We start from the raw sequence: 19958 nt of genomic DNA, 5'->3' as shown, positions 1-19958 counted from the left end.
CCTATTGCATATTGCTAGCTTTCTTCTTGGAGAACTCAAGCAGTCAGATTTCTGAGATACTGAGCACTTACAGCTTTAGCTGAAATCAAAAGGAGTGATGCTCTGAACCCCTGTAAAATCTTAAATACTGGCAAGCAACCTCAGAAGTCAAGTTGTACACTTCCAAAATGAGCACTTAGAATAAATGCACACTTTTCACCTTTACCTGTCTGCAGCTCAGCTCTCTAATGGTAAAATCAGGAATACATCATCTCATAGTAGTCTACTATTTCTGAAGCACTTGAAAGTGGTGCTGAGCAATACGAAGAATCCAGTGGTGCTATTGTGGTGCTGAGCACTATGGTGGATCCCGTGAGGAAATCAGATCACATCTCCGGAGCAGGACTGGAATACTGTTCAATAAACAAGGCCTACACATTGAGCAATATAGGGAAAAGCAATGACACCACCATTGAGTAGCTGTCTGTGTTGTGTGCCTAATGAGAGAGTCCTGAGGGAAAAATGGCCTAAGAATGCATAATTAAAGGCTGTAACCTAAATGATACGGTCAAAAAGCCTGCATTACGGTTACAAAGGCAATGTGACTTTGGGCATTTTGTAGCATATTGGTGGTCGAATCTGTATTCTCAGCATTCTTTTAACATAGATTTTTGGTGGGTCATTAATACTAAGCTCAGCTCTACTCTTTAGAAAAAAGTAACGATGCATTGATTTGACGAAATGCAGTGTATATCCCCATTGAAATGTGGGCACTAAAAAATAATGGACAAAGTATATTTTATTCCCCTGAGTTCACAGGGGACAAGGTTTATCTGTGTTTAAGATTGCTGTTGTTTAGCACAAACTTTGGCTAGGCTACTGGGACTGGTACCCATAGAAATTGCCATGGGTGCTTCAATGAGCAATAGCAGACATGAATTTGCATGAAACTAAGCACAGACCTTCAATAGCTAAATCTAGTATTATTTCACTGATTGGTTTTATATTTTATCATGCTTATTACATTTTATAACATCAGCTTGGGGTGACATATCTCCCGATTTTGCAAAGCAGTGACTTTGCTGAAATTACTCAGATGTTGCATCTGCACATATATTTGCAATTGAATACTTGCTAGAATGCTGTTCCGTGCGTCCAGGTTTCTCTACTGCATTTGTCAGTGCATTCAAGAACTCTTCCATTTTCACAGCTCAGGTGATATAAGCATCTTGGGGGCAGGGAAGAAGAAAGCCGATTCCTAAAATGTAGTCATTTTATTACATTAAAAAGTGATTACAGCATCTGCTTTAGTTCTCATTTTAAGATGTTGCAAATCTGTCCCAGCTAGAACAGTTCAAGATTTTTTCAAGATGGGAAATGCTGTCTTTTCCCAGAAAATTGCCATTTGTTCATTGAAGAAAGTTAGTTTCTTATAAAACCAACTAACTGAAGAATGGCTTGCTTCCTTAGTATGAGACACAACAATATTTTTTAACACCTCTGTAAACTTTCCATAAACTTTTATATGACAGGTTCAGCTGCAACCCTGACTTCACATTCACACTCCTCCTTCATCCTGTAACCGATTATTCCTGCCATCTCTTCTCCCCACCCCAGGCTGCAGCAGGTTACCCCTTTCATTTCTGATGTGATTCTGTGCTACATGGATATGCAGGCAGGATCACGCGTAACTTGAATGGAAAGGCTTTAACTCCGGTTTGCTTTAAACAGAAAAATGTCCTGATTTTAAAGTGTTTTCTGATTTCTAAAGTGACAGGCAATGCTGGTTCAGTTTGCAGGACAGGTGATCCCTTACATATTACCTCAATTTTTCATTTCGTTGCTGGAGAAGAATGCATTTGCAATGAAATGTAATGTAAAAGCAACTACAATCAACCACACCACCAGATGGAGCTTCTTTTCTGCCTTTCCTGCTGAAGGTGCTGAAACTGTGGGACTGAATTCACTGGCACTGTGGGACTTAGTTGTATTTGTAGTCAATGAAATGGAAAACTCTGTTTTTACTTCTCATGATGCAGGACTGAGCATCCCTATGTTCATATATGGCTATTTCAGTGATTTTTATTTCTGTACTGCTAATGATAGCTATTGTGCTTTTTGCAGGGTTAGGTTGTGTCATGTTCATACGTTCATACTGTTCATACGTTCATACTGTTCATACGTTCATACTGTTCATACATTCATACTGTTTTTTGTTCATACACTTGAGCATTTTCAAGCATAGACTTACTTGTTAGAATGGTACGATAATATTAAAGCAGTATGTATTTTTGCTTTTTTGCTTCTACTGTAAAAAATACTAACATTCTTTAGAAATCCAAATCTCTCTTTGTTCAGACCACTACATAATATCTTTTATTCACTGAAATTCAACTCTGGTTTTCTTTTGTGCTTTTAGCAGTATTGTATTGTGTTACAGATACCTAGTTGCTGGTATATAGGTACATCAGCTGAGGTTACGATGTTCGTAAGTCATGAGAATCAATATAAATAACTGTGATAAATGTTCTTGCTCTTACAAGATCTTCTATTGGGTACCTGTTTAGCTGTCTATTATTACAGCTTAGCAATTAAGAACAAACTAACTGAGGCAGTTCTGGGGAATGCAAAGAGCCAGGGTGGCATTTATTCCTTTTTTGGTGATTTGGAAAACTACACATTCAAACAAACAATTTTTAACATAGGCTTTATACAGCAAGATTACTTGGAAAGCCTATTCCCTTGTTTTAACCCAAGCAAAAGAAATGAGACTGACACACAACTTACCCGGCTGTGACTGCTGAACTGAAAAGGTTGGACTGAAAACGTTGGCCTGCATTTGCCAGAAGTTACTAGAACAGGCTATATTGCACAACTCTATTTTCCCAAAAGACAGGGAGGTATCTGAGCTGATGAGGTCAGGTTACCATTCCATTATGCCACGTCAAACACAGCTCTAAAGACCGGGGGAGGCTTCGCCAGCTGACGTCATGAAGGTCCTTCTGACCAGCTGGACAATTCTGTTGTCCTAGGAGAGTCCAGATGAGTTCATGCCACTATTGATTTTGAATGAGCGACAGGCCTTTCTGCTTGTGACAACAACAAACACAGAAATACAAAGCAGAATTAATGTGGGTACAAGTTAATGTCATTTTCCATTTTCAGTCTCATTTCCAACAGCCAAAAATCTAATGCCTTACAGGGGAATAAAGGGGGAACAAATCTAATGCCTTGGACATCTAATGTTCATGTGCGAACAACTCAACAGGCTGGTCTAGAGATGTGTTGTTTTGTCATTTATGTTTTATATACTTCCTAGGAGTTCACCATGGAGGATATATCAAGCATTTGGTATTTTGCAGTGTCCTTAGTCAAGAGATAAACACATCTTCTGTCTGAATAAAGTTTCCTTAGAGAGTTTTAGGGAGACACTGGTTTTTGTTTTCCAGAGGCAGTCTGCTAGGTGGCAGGGCAGGAGCAAAATCCAGCAATTTAAGACACAACAGCAAGAAAAATAATTATTATTTTAATAGCCCAGCAACAATTTTGAGGGTAGGATGCCCTTTATATCAAACTGCTCTGGATAAGATGGAGCTTATTTCTCACTGAAGTCCAAAGCAATATAGTACCATCGTGTAGGGCAAGAATTTGATCCAAATTATATTTTTCCTAGATTGCTAAATAAAACATATACGTAAACATAAAGGCTATACATGTGAGAACCTGGATCCTAGTGTTCATCAGAAACCGTTGAAAGAGATGTGGTTCTGCAACTTTCTGGAGATCCACATTAAAGCAAACAAAACCCGTAAAACAAAACCCTTTTCAACTCCTATGCTGTGAATACATTTTGGAAGCTGAAACCATTTTTCTCACTGAGAATCCGAACTTTCTCTTTTCAAAGACTGTCTGTTTGGCTTAAATGGTTGAAATGCAACAGTAAGTCTCTCTGTTAGCATGGCAGTTTGTACATGGGGGGGTTTTTTATCATAGTATGACCTACTGATTAGGTAGAAGTCTGACAAATGACACAAGATTTTCAGTGTACCACATAAATTCAAAAAGATTAAATAAATATCTTCTAAATATCAAAGGTATTAAACCAAATTGTGACACCTCTAAGAGCCACAAGAACCAAGCAATGCTTCAGAAATCTTAGTGAATGGAAAGTTTTTGTGCAACATAGTTTTGTCACAGTTAATGCCAACTCCAGTCTGAATTTAGTGTTTGCTCGAGCACTTGGAATCTTTTCCATACAATTTCTGCAAAACAGAAAGTTAAAAAAAAAAAAAAAGATGAATTATTTGTACCATTACTATATATTTCCTTGTCACGCAGAATGGTCTCGTTTTTATACCAGATGCAGAGAAATCTTGGACCTATTGAAATCAATTACAAAACTCCAGCGTTGAAGAGACTAGCATTTCACCCAAATGAAGGGACATTCCTTGCCTTATTGCCAAATACTTGGTATTAGTAATAGTAAAAGATATTCCACATCATTATGGGAAACACAGCCATTGCTGTAATTCAGGAAAATGGAATACGTATATTTTCATATATTTAAAGCAATCTCTACATCCCATCAGGAAGGTCAGATGCACGCCTACCAAAAGACAAGACAAAATATAGAGCAGACATCTCTAAAAGTGATTGTCAACACTGCAAAGGATTTTGCTTGCTGAGAATCCTGCAGAAATTAGATTTAAATCTTCATATTTAAGATTTGGAACCTAAAGAAATCACTTCCAAATATTTGTTTCCATTTCAGTACTTTTTCCATGACAGGTTGGATGCATGCCTTTTTGAAATACAGCTGCTTGGCTTTCCTGCCTACAGGAGAAAATCAGGTCTAATAATCTAACTTCTGAATAATTTCTATTCGGATTGTATAGACCCACTGAGTTTTTCATGCAGTGTTTGACTATCCTCACAAACACAGTAAACTGAAATCCTGTCCTGATTAAAAACACAGAGAAGCTAGAATTTCCCATGGGATAGGGAGCATTTTTTTTTAATACTTGAGGAGGCTATTAATATCCTCCCTGCCATTTTTGTACAAGCAACATGACTGATAAAATTGGGATGAAGATCTACATGATTTTCAAAGTGAAGCAAGAGGATTGTTCAGAACGAATGCTGCTAGAATTTGAGAAAAGATGTTATTCATTTTGTGTATGAACTGTGATAATCCCTGCATATTTCTAAATCCCTGTAAATTGTTTCACAGTGCTCAGGAGTTATTACTCATTCATGTTTTCTGATAAGCTATTGTCATGGGAGATTTTCTAAGAAAAGACTCGAGTGGGAAATTGGAGAGATTTGGCATATTTGAACTAGATACATCCAGAAGCAGAATACTTTCCTCTTGGACTAACTGGTAAGTCTGCTAGTTTTGAATTTGGAGGTTGAAGCTAATGTTAAAAGTGCATTAAAAGAAATTATGAACAGTGTTTGAATGGGCTTCTGGATTACATTGTGCGGTTGAGTTGAATCAACCTCCAGTTACTTGACTCTTAAGTGTCTGCAAACAAGTACTTTCATGTTCATTTTGTGTCCAGATGATGAAGACTATTGATCCAAGCAGCTTGACCAATTTATTAAATTGAACATCAAATAGAGCTCCAACCCAAAATCTCAGATCTAACGAGTCCTGAGAAATACATACCCATGCAATCATAGTCAGAATTGAGAAAGCAATACCATGGATCGCTTAACAGTGATTTGCACACTTATACTTTTTTTTTAAATGTCATTTAGTAGCCATCTTAGGCTGCAAATGCTCCTGCAAGATGTGTGTGTTGAATGCAGGAATGGGGACAAGGTGGGCAGCTGGGAAACAAGAAGGGGGGAAGTTAAAGAAAGTGGTGCTGTTCATCCTGTGTGTAGTTTATGACCTTAAACATAACTGCTCAGAGCTCAGGGAATGCAAAAAGCCTTCTGCCTGTCAATCTGCTGTCTGTCTCTTACTAGGAAATCCCTCTGCTTTTATCTCAACATTGTCTTTAATAACAGATGTGGTAAATAGCACTTAGAAATCCAAGACTCGGGTTGCCCCATTCTTTTAAGTGAATCTGTTTTGAAATACATTACACTAAATGCCTCCTTAACTAATGTCCAGTGGCACAGTTTGTTGCATAGTTGAACATCTGTTGCAAAGGTTTATCTGATTTTTAATTACTCACTTTCAGAATGGCAGCAATCGATTACCGCTAACAATCCAACTTCCCTTTGTGTGCCGTTAATTGCCTGATTTTAATTCTTTTCCTGCCATACGGATTCCTGTTGCCTTAACTGCTTTTGCTTAATTTCTGTGAACAGTAGTCCTTTTTGCAGGCCTGTCTCCCAGAGTTATGGAACATATAAGAAGTATATATTAATTGCTACAATATTACTTAACTTTTATAAATATTTACAGTAAGTTTCTCTTTTTGCTGTCCCTTATTTTGCTTGAACCTTTCACATTCCACTGTAATTTCTTGTAGTCCAAATGGTTTTGCCTTATCAGCAAATGGCACATCTTTTCCCTTTGCTGCTTAAAACATTTGTTAATGATTTGGCAAGCTGAGAAAGTATGCACTAGAGGAATAAACACCACATGAGGAAGTAAGGGCTGGTTTCTTCATTTCTGTTTTTCCTCACCATAAAATAGATATTACTTCGAGAAAGTAAAGTGGTAGTGTTGTATTTTGTCTAAAGAATCTTGAAGATCTTGTAAGTGCTAAGCACCATTACTTACGCATTTATTCATTTTTCTTCTTTCCAACCCAGCAAGCTGAGGTGCCACAAGCCCCGGAGAGGTGGGGCATGAGGTCCCATTCCCAGGCACAGGTAAGACAGCACCGGCGTTGCAGCCTGTTTTCATCAAAGTGAACGCTAACAGGACAGTGGCCCACGATTGTCATCCACTGCTCTGTTACAGCCACTGGCAGGTTGGGAGCGATGGTGAAAGCAGATGAAAACGGTGCCTTCCCTGCCAGCAGTTGCATGCGGGAAGAAGACCATCATTCCCCTCCTCCTTGTGCTGTACCACAGACCGCAGGTGAGTAATTCAGGAGCAATGCTCTGGGCTTTACTGCCCTTAAGTTGAGGCTGGTTAGTTCAAAGAGCTTAAACGGTGGCACACCATTTCACTTGGACTGGAGCAGGCAAAGGAGCACGCCTCCGAAGAGTTCAGCCGACAGCCCCAGAGAACGTGGCAGCTTGCAGCGGAGGGGTGGTGACAAGCAGTTGACGGCAAGCTGGTATTCGTCATGTTTTCCATTGGCACAGCAGGGGCCAGGGAGAATGTTTGCCCTTCCTCCCTCTTCTTACAATGCTCTAAACCAAACCACTGACAAATATCAAGTGCAAGACCAGAAGCTAGAGGTGTCAGATTATTTGGCATGTCTAAGTCACTGTTTGCTGTTCAGCTTTTCGGTCAAGCTGCAGTAAGAACATCCTCACGGCGGTGTCTGCTAAGAAAACTGTTTAGAGATGTTTCTGCTGCTCTTTCCTCTGCGAGATCCAGGCTGCACACTCAGTTGAACTTCACTGTATTCACTCATGTTGGGAGGCTGCTTTTTGGCAACCAGACTGATGCTAAAAATAAAACCAACTATGCAAAATAAACAACAAAAAAAAAAACCCCTCTGATAAACCCATAGTGGGAGTGCACTGCTTCAGAAAGTATGGTGTTACTTGCATGCGCTTTTTAGCGTCTCCTCCATGAGAAAAAGAATGGAGGGAAGTTCAATGATTAAGTATTTTTGCAACCATCGGTGCAAATCACCCTCAGACAAGAGCAGTGGCACGCACGACCTGTAGAATTAAGTCTGGAAAACTCTCAGATGTGGATCTCACCATACTAATAAAAGCAGCTTGTTATGAGGATGCTGTTTACTGTGCATCATGCTCAGAAACTAAAACTGAGGGGGATTCTAATCCTCTATGGTTGTTTAAAAGGTAAAGCCTGTGTTTTGGTTTTCCTCCTTGATTTTTTTTGATGTTGTTAAGAAGCAACTTGGAAGGCATTCTGACCTTCAAAAAGGGTTGGTGGGCACATGCGTGTGCCTCCTGAGCACCTGAATTTCCACGAGTGGAGCACTGCTGGTATCGACTGTGGGGAAAAAAATGGTTAAAGAGATTTGCTTACAAAATGTGTCATCCTTTAAAAAGTCAGTGCCTTTGGTGTTCCATTTACCTTTGGGCTTCTGTCCTTCAGCTCAGGTCTCAAAGCTTTTCCCTGCGCTTGGGACGGGGGGACGCCAATTTGAGCCTAAAAGCCGGGCCGGGGTGGGGGGATCTCCCACAAAATCTCAGAAGCAGGCGATACAGAGCCGCAGCGGTGGGGTGAGGGGACGGCCACGGGGACAGAGCGGGGGGCGCCCCTGTCCTTTCCTCCCATCTCTCCTCCAAAGCCCCCCCCAAAGCCCGGCAGCGCTGCTGGCAGCTCTCTCCTCGGCGCCCCGGTACCGGCGGGCAAGAGGACGTGCGCGGCCGCCCGTCGCGGCCGTTGCCGTTTCCGCGTTGCCCGTCCCGGGAGGTCCCGCCCCCGCCCCAGCCCCAGCCCCGCGGGGAGGCTCCGGGCCCGGCGAACGGAGAGGGGGGGTAGGGGGGCGCGCCCCCCGCCCGGGGCCTGCGGCGGGGGCGCCGGATAAAGCCGTGCCGGGCCGACCGCCTGCCGCCACAGGGGCGGCCGGGACGGGCCCGGCGGGGGTGCCCGGCCATGGCAAGCCCCGCAGGCCCGCGGCAGGAGCTGGCGGCGGGGGAGCGGCGGTTCGGCGGCCCGGCCCCGGCCCCGGCCCCGGCCCCGGCCCCGGCCCCGGCCCCGGCCGCGGCCCCGGCCCCGGCCCCGGCCCCGGCCCCGGCCCCGGCCCCGGCCCCGGCGGTGCCCCGCGACGCCAAGCGGGAGACAGCGGGGGAGCGGCTGCTGCTGCGGGAACCGCGGCGCTGCGAGCGGCCGCCGGCCCCCGGCCCCGGCCCCGGCGAGCGGCGGGAGGAGGGGGAGGAGGAGGAGGAGGAGGAAGAAGAAGAAGAGGAGGAGGAGGAGGAAGCTGCGGCGGGCGAAGGCTGCTGCAGCAAGTGCAAGAAGCGGGTGCAGTTCGCCGACTCGCTGGGGCTGAGCCTGGCCAGCGTCAAGCACTTCAGCGACGCCGAGGAGCCGCAAGTGCCGCCCGCCGCCCTGTCCCGCCTGCAGAGCCCCCCCGTCGCCGAGGAGCGGGACCCCTCGCCGCCCCCTGTCCTGTGCCTTGTGCCCGACTTCCCCGACGGCGGGGAGCCTAGCGCCGAGCGGCTGCGGCGGCAGCGCGTCTGCCTGGAGCAGCTGTGCCGGCCCCCGGCGCCCACCGACGTGCGGGGCACGGTGTGGGTGCTGGGCGGCCCCGGCCTCGCCGACGTGACGGTGCGCTACACCTTCAACGAGTGGCTCTCCTTCGTCGACGTCCCGGCCGCCCCCCTACCCTTGGCCCCGGCGGTCGCCGGCGACCCCCCGGCCGAGCGTTACGGCTTCAGCCTCTGCGTCCCGCCGAGCCTGCGGGAGGGCTCAGCCCTCCACTTCGCCATCCGCTACCGCACCCCGCAGGGCGAGCACTGGGACAACAACGGCGGCCGCAACTACACCCTCCGGTGCTGCCGCTCCCCCGGGATCGGCCCCCCGCCGCCGCAACCCCCCCTCTCCGCCGCCGCCGCCCCGCCGCCCCCCGCCGCCCCCCGCTACTGATGCCGTTGGGCGAGGGGTGCCGCGATGGGCCGGCCGGGAAGGGCGACAGCCAGCCCGCCGAGGGAGCCCTCCCGGAGGCGACCCGAAATGTGGTGGCTCTTCAGCGAGCGCTCCGGTCCTGCCAGTGAAGCGTGGATGTGCGTAGGCTGGTGTTGCTGTGGCTAGTGGAATCGTTTTCCTTTTGTGGGTTTGTTTTTTTGGTGGTTTTTTTTTTTTTTTTTTGGAGAGAATGAGTAGACTGAGTAGTGTGGGCTTTGCTTTTCCCCTCTTGAAGTGCATTTTTGAGGTCTTGGTTTGGGCTTGGCTTCACTTACCCGAGTTGTCGGAGACGCACAGAGCGCTCATGTGAAAACTTGATGGCGTATTCTACAGATTCAACTTCCCATCCCGTCCCTGTTTCCCTGTTCTCATATCCGTTTCAAAGACACAGTACTGCGACAGCAATGGTGTGCTTTGTCTTTTATTGTATTTTAGTTCCATGGACTCCGTAACAATATGATTCACTGTTGCGAGCACCTGTCAAACTCATGACAGGCTCGCGTGCCCGTCCACCTTTGCCGTGCCTGCGGCGGCTCTGAACGAACGACAAGCAGTCTCTTTAGGGGCTGGATCTGGGGCTGGACTGGGCTGCTCTGTTTTTTCTCATTCAGCACACTTTGATACCGCTCCCCGCCTCCCCCAGGCTCGAGTGTAGATCCCGTCTGGCTAACAGCAGCCAACAGGGACTTCTGCAAAAATGTTTTTGCTTAAAAATAGACTGGTGACTTCTTTTCACACAAACGACAAGTCTAAAACCGGGACAAAGATGGAGTTAAAATATTTGCTGACGCTGGATTTATCAGGAGAACTTTGGTAACACCTTTGAGTAATGCACCATGAAGTAAAAGATGGTGTCTGTCTCACACACAGTTCTGTATTTTCAGATTTGGGGAGCAGTGACTGGTCTGCATGACTTTCTCACTGAGGAGTGACGATACGATATGGAGAGGGCGTCCTCAGTCGGGAATGCAAACAAGTGCCTTAGTTTGGCTCTCCTTATGTTACGTTTTGCACCACATTTCTCAAGTATTTATAATTTATTCAGCTTGTTTATGACATATTTTTCAGTTTTGTATGTTGCTGGGAAAGGGGGTTGTTGTGCACACAGTTGGACTTTATAGCGCTGGACACTTGAAATTATTTCGATAGCCTTCACTCCTGCGTTGAAAGCCTGGAGGTTGACTACTCCTGGTGTCCCAAGTCCTGAACTTAAGCAAAAAGTACCAGTGAAAATGGGTATAAATAAAAAAAGGTTTTAAAAAGTTCAAAAGCTCACCAATACAAATCTTTTTTTTTTTCCTGGATCGCAAAATGTTACTGGATACTTCCTAGTTTTGCAACCTGGTTGTGCCCCTACCCCGACGCGTGTGGTGCAGAGGGGATCATGCTGTTCGCCTGCCGCACGATGACCAGGGGCGTTATCTGGCCATCAGCAGCGTTTGGGGCTGCAGCTGAAAATGGCTGTGGTCCTGCCAGAGCCACACGGAACACTGCCCAGCGAGTCCACCACGGATGGACCCGTGTGCTTTTGTAACAGGCGTCTTGTGCAGAGCTGCGTTGGGAGGAAGCTTTACTGGTATGGGTGGAAAACAGGCAGGTTTCGCTCGAGTTTTGTCCTGGCTCTTCTGCAGCTTTGACTCTGCTTGTTTTCTTCTGAAAAAGTACCTCAATATTTGGGTTATTTTTTGGAAGAAAAAAAAGAGGTAGATAAGACATTGTCAGAATGCAGAAAATGTTCTGACATGGATCTGTAATCTTCAGCAAGACCTTGGAAGATTATTTTCCTTTTTAAAATGGAGTATACTGTGAGTTTTCTCAGGTCTTCATTTCCTCTGAAGATGTTAAACATCTTAAAGCCCGTTATGAGTGCCTTAGAAAAATTTGCTTCTGTATAAAGTTCCTCATACTTGAAAATAAGTCTTCAGATAACGTGCCTCTTGAGAGAGAAGTGGAGCTAGAAGCAGGGGGCTTATTGGGGAACAGATGTTGAGCAGAGGGAGCTTCAAACAAAAGTTCCATCAGTTTTGCTAACACACACACTACTGCTGAAACACAGCCTGCCCTCCCTCCCCGCTACAAAACCCGTGCATGAACCACAGCCTGAGCGTGCGGCCGAACATAAAGAGGTGTTTAATTCCTTCAGAAATGGTCTCGCTGTTAGACGAGTACCAGTTGCTTTGAAAACGCACAGAGTAAACGCTCTATGCATGCAAACAGACAGAAGTTCTTACTGTTGTTTTCCAAGTTACACATAAGCTCTCGCCAAAAGCATGAAAGGTTTTAAGGGAGAACAGTGAACTCCACTACTTCCCTACACAAGTTGGTTTTAAAACTATTGTGCATTACAGGATTACAGGATAGTACATGGAATAATCTGGTGTGGGTTAGCCTTTCTTGAGGGAGCTGCGTCAATAGAATCGCGTGCTCTTAAGCAGGTGTGGGATACTAGCAGCATTAAAATTGATGCTTCATTTAAGTACAATGCAATATTTGGGGCTTCTGGAGCCCATTCCTTATTCTGTGTTTTCTTTATTAATTGCTTCAGAGGAGGAGGAAACTTTGCTCAAAAGAGGGAAGGGAGGGATCTCTCCTTAAACAGACTTGACAGGAGTAGCCGTATTCTGATAGCTGTGTCCGGGCAGAGGTGCAGGGCTGGTACCTAGACCAACCCTGGCGAGCTGTGCTTATTGACAGAGGGCTAGAGATGTTCTCTGCTATGCTGTAAACTATGGGCAAGGGATGTAAAACATCCACATTCAGAAAATGTAACATTTATGTGTTCTCTTCAGAGGTGTGCATTCAATTCAAAATGCAAGAAAGTATTTGCTGAGACTAAACAGTAAAATGCTTTTGAGTACCTCAGAAAACTGGTGCCAATCTAAAATCCTGCAAACTGTAATGATTAAAGCACAACATTTTTATGATTTGATAACAGGTAAAGTGCTTTTTATTATTAGGAATGACTTTTTGTGAAATAAAAGGAGGAACCTCTCTCAGACGAGAATGAAACATGCTCACTTTTTAACAGACAAGACATTTTTGCACTTGTACAATGTTACAGAAGCACAGATTTCCAAAGCAGGTTTCCAAGACTGCCTACACACAGTTCTTTGTGTTTTCTAGATGAGGTTACTGGGGGCTACAGAAACGCAAGAGCCTGCCAAAGATTACACTGGGCAGCAGTGTAAAAATCAGATCTGGAGCAGGTATGTGCCGAATGGCAGCAAGCTCGCATCAGCAGAGGAAAGGGCTGCTGCCTGCGGTCATAGGCTGAGATAGATACACCGTATAATTGCAACTTTATTCTCAAAGAAATATATTCAAAATGAAGTATTCTATAAAATAAAAATGCCCATAGAGTAAAACATTAAGTGAAGCACTCTTCTTGTTTGGTTGTATTACTCTTAGTGAATTATTTTATAGAGACTCAGAGCATAACTTTTGGAGGACGTGCTCATGAACACCCTCCCTCCCCCAACTTAAGAAATTATAAAGATTTGTTAGCACTCTCGGAAAAACTCCAGTTCCAAAGATTTTCAGTTTATGCAGATTTATGGTTCCCCACCCCCCATGGATTACAGGCATAGGGGAGAAATAGCTGCCAGATGGTTTTATAGGTGTCTATAAACCAAAAAAGTTTAGTATCGTTGAACCTCTATAGTGGGTAGCTGTGAAGGACATCAAAGTTAAATCATTCTTAAGCAATTTTTTGCAGTTATACTTGCATTTAAATTCAGATGTAAATGAAGCAGAAAAGCACTGTGAGGCTACATTTACTTTGGTGTCATGAAGAACTGCAAACTTGCATGCAAACTACTTTTGTTTTATTTAAAGCCGGGGCTTTCAGTCGGGACTTGAAAAAGCCTGGCTTCTGCTCCCGTTGGCTTCCCTGGGATTTGGATCCAGCCCAAAGTACTGCGGGAAGGTAGGGGAAATGATCTAGGTTTAATTGTCTATTCTGTTCAGAGTCTTCTGTTATGGGGTTAGGATAACATGGCACTGTGATGGATGTTCATCCCTCAAGAGTTCAAAATCTGCTGTCTATGTGTGGCAGTAATTAAATCACCTTAATTGTTTTTCATTATTCTTTTTAGGAGAGGGAAAATTACTCGCCTTGGATTAGCATATTGCCAAAGACTGGTATAAATATTTATGTGGTGCACTCTTCCAATAGAAAGCCTGTACATTCTTCACAGGTCTCCATAGTTCTCTTACTCTGAACACAGAAGAGAAGTTATTTGAATGCACTACTCACCATCACTCCATCCTCTCGTAAAGCTTCAGTAGATACTGGGCTTTACACTAAAAAGGTAAGCAGTTTAGAAAGAAGCATCTCTTGCACCACATTGATGATATTTCCTTTCCTCCATAAGCTGCAGAATCCTTTGAAGGTGCATATGTTTGTGAAACGGGTTTGAGAGTTCCTAATTTTTTCCTTTTACAGTTGTAGAATATACAGTGTTGGAAGAATTACTGGCTTCTCTCTTTTTTTTTTTTTCCTGCTTCCACATTAAGGGCTCATGCACTATTCTTATATTCTAAAATATAAGAAAAAAAGGAAAAAGTAAAAATGTAAGCTCCCAGTAAAAGAGCTACACACCTTCCTTTTTTTTTATAAAGGTCATCAAGCAAAACGTTCCTAAGAGTATGCAATAATTATGCCTGTGCTAAGAACCGTGGAACAAAGCGATCAGTATAGTCCTGACTTGAATAATGCCAGGATTTCGCTGTAGATCAGTATGGAAAACTCGGGAAACTAGTCAGCGCACAGCTCTTTCATGGCTCTGTTTATGCGTACGTATGGTCCCCGCTGGGTTTCTGGAGAGATGCGTTTATGTTGCATTACAGGAAGCAAGTGGAGGGGCTGGTGCTTCTCCATAAAATTATTCTTCGACCTGCTGACATTAGAGGGTGAAAGTAATGCTTTTAATGCTCAGAAACTTGGTGAAGTTTTATATAGAAATACCTTTCTAGAAATGTGAGTAGTAAGTAAGTTAAAATCCTTCTTGGCCTATTTCAATATTGTATGTAAAGTGTTCACATGCTGCTCTCTTGGGTTGCTTTCCTCCAGGACAGCTGTTCCTCTGATCTGTTTGGGCATTTTGAAAATGAGCTTTCAATTGCAGTAAAGTCTCCTGAGAAGTTGTAACACACAACAGAAATGCCTATCCTTTAAACAGTCAAACCGTCACTAATATTAAATAAATTGTTCCTTTTTTTTTTTTTTCTCTCAGAGCGCTGTTTCCAAGTTTATACTGTAAAAGTCACGACAAACTTCAGTATATGTAAACATTCAAATTTCGGTGCATACTGCTGAGGTTAATAGCTTGCCAAAACGTTGAGACCAGGAACAGACAAACATTTTCAATATAATACAAAAGCAAGCTTGTTTTACTAAGACACTGCAGCTTTAGTAAAGGTATATTTATTGAGCTCCCTTCTATTCTAAGGAAAAAAGGCTATACTTTTATAATAGTGACATTGTACATAAGTCATGGGATCATTCCTTTGTGTTTTAACTATTCCTGTTGTTTACACTGCTTTGACAAAATCCAACAAAGCTCCTGTCAGCGTGCCAAGAGAGAGATTTAATGAGTATTGCAACGTAAACGGAACTAGCGAGGCACAGAAGGTGCAGCCGTAAGGGCACAGCAACTCTGAGGCTGAACCACAGTGCCAGCTCTCCAGTTCGCTGTCTCCATCGGTGACCATAAGCATACGCCTAGCTGAGAGTGGGAACAGGGCAAGTGGATACGAACGTGATCCTGAAGTCATCCCAGCCTACAAATATTATTTCTGCGCTGGACTTCCTAATCCAGATGTGGTTTCTAAGTATTTTCCTTCTACAGTTTGTAGGATTTCAATGATAAAGAATTTGTTTTTAGACAGAACTGGGAATGTTACGATGAAAATTACTCAAAAAGCACATTAGGCCATGAAAAAATGGTATCTTCCAATCATGTACGACTGATATGCACAAAACTAACACTAATGGAGGGTGAACTTAAAAGTGTGTTGGTGAGGAAACGAAACATATAGATCTGTCCAAAACAGGGAACGGACATCTAAAATGCAGTGATTGTGTGGGGTTCAAGTAGTAAATGCTAATATCCTTGCTAGCTTTGCACTTTTGTTAACAAGTTAGATAGTATTACACAGGCTTTTGGACCTTAGCAGCAGCAGTTTTCTTACATTACTTCTAGTAAGTAATATATGAATACTGTATGGTAAGCTGATGGTTAATTTGCAGTAAGAACTAATTTTTCCCTGACTGAGAAAGTGAGCTGTCTTAACCTCTGAACTACGATGTGTGGAGACAGGAAGATTACAGAGCCTGAATTTTATTGATATTTTTCTTAATGGGTCCTCTCTGTAGAATGTATCCTGAAGGCTGCTAGTGCTTCTTTGCAGGTATAAATGGCTAAGGAAGAGATAATCTGAGTGGTAACCTTGAGACAGAAAGCAGGAGCAGGTGACACACAGTAGGCACAAATTAGGAGTGCAGTAGTGTTGTATCTACCACCAAAATTTAATAACAGAAGTTTCAGGCATTAATGGAGAAGTAATTTTCATACTTTTAAGGGAATTAGTAAGAAATTGTACATTCCCATGACTGCACACCTATATGGCAGCATGTACCATCTACAGCTGTATTCTTGGTGGAAACTGAACAATAAAGAACTTCACTGGAAAGATACTGGTATTTTGGAAGAAGTGATTATGTATTGAAAGGGCCTTTATTGGAAAACACACACTTATTTTTTCATAAACATGGTGAAAACTTAGATTTAAATAGTAAAAATGCTACTGAGGGAATTATCCCTCTTTATAAATTAGGGCCACACTATTTACAAGGATGTTTATTTTGTTTCCTAGCATAGATTCACAGATCTTGAATAGGTATGCAGTGCTTGTTCCAGTAATTAAGATGTTTTAAACAAGGATTTTGCACGTACTGCTTAAGGGACCAAGTTCCTTAGAGTATAAAACTGGCAGCCATTCCAAGCCTCTGTCCTTTAAAAGTGTAAGATATTATTACATTTCTTTGAGTTCACTGGAAGCTTAAATAGTAACAGAACCTTTCTTCCCCTACACTTCCAACATTAACTTAAGTGCACTTAATTATCCAGTTGTGTATGTGGAGATTTAAAATACAGAATCTGATGCCTTTTACCTATTAGAATAATTACATTCCATTTTAATAAAATAGCCATTCAAAGAAATTTACATTGCAATACTTATACACCTAATACAAGAAGAATTATTACGCTATTTGCCTTTTATTTGAAAGTGAGAATGGAGGCTACATTTGTAGTCTCAGGTCGTCATAGTAGCTTATTCTGTACACTATATTGTTAACAGAATGCATTACTACACATTTCAACCTAACTGTACAAAATTATAAAATACACTTTGAATGGTAGCAAGGAATGGAAGTTTGTTCTAAATTAAGACACTTTGGCTATCTTCTGCGTTAATAATGTTGTCACACAGCGTAAACAATGCAAAACAATAGAAATTCTAAACAAAGATGAATTTTGTGAAGCAAGAAAAAGAAGAGATTTTTAAAGGTCACAGTGTTGTAGAACTAGTTTTGAGTTTCTGTTTCTTGTCTTAAAAAAACCCACAACAATCCCCTGAAAATAAGGAAGCTTTTTTTTTTCTGTATACCATTAAAAAAGCTATGCACTGCTTAATTTTTCTGCAATTTCTAACAGAAAACAAATTCAAGCACAGCAATGCCTTGAACAAAACCTGATCAATTTTTTTGCTTGCTTTTTTTTAAACATATTGTCTTAAAAGTGTTGATTATTCTACAGATTTAATAGTAAGCAGTAAAGAACCATACTGAGTGTTCCACTTTGCTAGACAAAGCTTGCTGCCAATTTATGACTTACAGCTCTTGAGTTATTGAAATAGTTAATTTTTTTTTTTTTCTCCTGCAAAATTCAGGAGCTTTGTGAAAAAGGGAAATCTTGCATAAAGTGATGTGTTGTCTTCTGCTAATAGCTGCACCTCAACAAATTTAGAAGAGGACTTGGTGGTGAAAATATATTTTAAAGCCGCCAAGCCTCAGTGATTCAAGTCTTACATTCTGCTATTCTGATCTGTTAATTGTTAAAAGGAGGATGAGGCTGGTTATTAACTCTTGGAAACTAAAGAAGGAAGTAGTGAAATTTTTATGTCACCTCCTGAAGTGCCAAGGGATGCTCTTTAAAAAAACCACACAGTGCAGCCTGTGATATTTGTAAGTATCAAGGTCCAGGACAGGAAAAATCTGTTCATCTCTGGTTTTAATATTTAAAATGAACTATGTATTCAGTCATTTAATTCAGATGCTGTATATTTTTAAATGAAACAGGATCAATAAGAACTTAGTAACTGGGTGAGGGGTTTTAAATCTAACACATCTTTTGTGCTCAGTAAGAGAAAGGTCAGCAGCAGAATAACGTACCTGGTTACAAGTAGTTTAATGAAGTTTATTGTCAAAGTAGGGCAGGAACTATTTCATCACATGGGACATACAAGCAAACAGATTTCAAGACTACCTTACATACTATCATAAATCACAGCAATGTATTTTAGAACAAGTGAACCATTAAAAAATAGTACTTTGGTTGCCAAAACCTAAGTCTCTCAGCCATTTCCTCTGCTGAACAGAAAAGCTCAGCATGTGCAGTGAGTTTACGCATCTCTATGTGGCACTGTAGGATGCTGAAGATGGTCCAGTGTTGCTTCAGGATCAGAGTCTTCTCATCACTATGTGTTTTCTGGACTCTCGATAACCAATTTCTGCGTGGAATACAGCTGGCCAATAGTAACCTGAAATCAAACCAAAATATCAGAAAGCTGAAACTGGAAAGTAAACAGGTTGTAATTTCAGCTTTAGAAGAGAGATTAAAAATAAACCATGATCTGAGCAGACTATATAGGCTTTTTCATAATGTCATTTTTTCTTTCTGTAAGCATTTTTTTGGTAAATAATACTGTTATCAGCTTAGACCTTAACAAAAATAAACGATATGCAAAATATCTGCCTATATAAAATCTTGAAATAATGACATTAAGAAATACTTTCAAAGGCTCACATTAATAGTTAAAATTAGAAGTTACTACAGAGGAACAGCAGACTGTACATTTAGAAAAATGAAAATGTGAATATAATGAAAAATAGAACAATGGATATAGTCAGCAGATATTTCTTACTATGCTTTTTGTGTGGAGAGCTAGATATAAATTGCATTATACAGTATTGTTTTCCACTTCCTTTGGAACTCTAATTTAATTTGCCATACAAATGGTGAAAACAGTGACACAGTTAGTTCAGCAGTAACATTTTACACACACTGGAAGCGACCTCTTGTTCATGAGATGGTATTCACACCTCACATAGTTCATAGAATCATAGAATGGTTAGGTGCTTTCTAGTGCAATGAGGAAGTGAAATAGGACAAAAAATGCAACATTGATGCTTTGATCCCTCTTGTTCCTTAGTACTTTCTAGTCTGCTTTGTAACATTGGTAAATTGTAGTCAGATGCTCAGTTGGTGGTAGGCACACACAGCTCTTCGCTTAACAGTTGAGATGTGGAAGAAAGAAGCTTCATGCAAGTAGGCTAATGTAAGCAGGAGAAGGCAACATTTATTTTAAAAGTATGAATATTGGAGTCTAATTTTCAATATCTATTATGCCCTTTCTTGCCCCTACTTTCTGCCTAAGGCTTGGGTACACAGTAGCTCCGTGTCCTTTTCATGAAAAAAAAAAAAGTTAATAGACTTAATTATGGAAACAGGACAAAAAGGGCTAGATTCTTGATTAAATGAAGCATAATATATTTAGTAGAACTTAATACTGCACAAACTAAGTCTGACAGCAAGTCAGGCTCTCAAAGTAGTAAAAAAATCAGACAAAGAATTTTTTTTGGCATTTTTCATTGACCTTTTTTGAGGGGAAAAAGTCCTGGCAGCTCTTAAATAAAAATTTCTCATCTATGCCCACACTCACATAAAATGTAAATAATATTGCCTTTTAGGAAATCAACTATTTCATCTTTATAAACAGCCCTGTCTGAAACTTGTAATGCATTGTTTTTAATCTTGAAATATTTATTACAAGGGAGGATTTATGAGCCATTCTTAAAGGAACAGAAGTTCTCCTCACCAGCAAATATTGTCTTCTTCTGGCGCTCGGAACTAAGCCAGTAACAGCATACGAACAACTCTGATTGTTTTTAAATTTA

At 42.0% G+C, this 19958-nt stretch overlaps 2 protein-coding genes and 1 long non-coding RNA gene across 6 annotated transcripts in view; 1 reads left to right on the top strand and 2 right to left on the bottom strand.

Moving 5' to 3' along the window:
- Positions 1 to 2158: 2158 nt before the first annotated feature.
- On the bottom strand, positions 2159 to 8480 carry LOC147601699 (uncharacterized). The gene is made up of 3 exons (XR_015257632.1): positions 8162 to 8480; positions 7999 to 8077; positions 2159 to 3065 (listed from the first exon to the last, which is right to left on the bottom strand). It is a non-coding gene; the product is annotated as an uncharacterized LOC147601699 (long non-coding RNA).
- Positions 8481 to 8548: 68 nt separating this feature from the next.
- PPP1R3G (protein phosphatase 1 regulatory subunit 3G) lies at positions 8549 to 16415 on the top strand. The gene is made up of 2 exons (XM_086740270.1): positions 8549 to 8745; positions 8836 to 16415. Exons 1-2 carry the CDS (start codon positions 8687 to 8689, stop codon positions 9677 to 9679), a joined length of 903 nt encoding a protein of 300 aa, XP_086596396.1. The 5' UTR covers positions 8549 to 8686; the 3' UTR covers positions 9680 to 16415.
- A 480-nt stretch (positions 16416 to 16895) lies between these two features.
- Positions 16896 to 19958, bottom strand: part of LYRM4 (LYR motif containing 4) — a 96203-nt gene continuing 93140 nt past the window's right edge. For 2 of the 4 annotated variants that reach the window (XR_015257631.1, XM_086740267.1), the window contains one exon: positions 18406 to 18541. Coding sequence is in view for 2 of the 4 variants with exons in the window: in XM_086740266.1 (XP_086596392.1) it covers positions 18301 to 18541 (241 nt within the window). In the remaining 2 variants the exon portion in view is untranslated. Of the gene's footprint in view, positions 18542 to 19958 lie in introns of all 4 variants that reach the window. The other 2 variants (XM_086740266.1, XM_086740268.1) reach the window with 2 other exon arrangements.

This window comes from Chlamydotis macqueenii, chromosome 2 (genome assembly GCF_036417535.1).
Source record: "Chlamydotis macqueenii isolate bChlMac1 chromosome 2, bChlMac1.mat, whole genome shotgun sequence".
In the NCBI taxonomy this organism is placed as follows: Eukaryota; Metazoa; Chordata; class Aves; order Otidiformes; family Otididae; genus Chlamydotis; species Chlamydotis macqueenii.
Note: the sequence above shows the minus strand (reverse complement) of the source record. Positions and strands in the feature narration are given on the sequence as shown.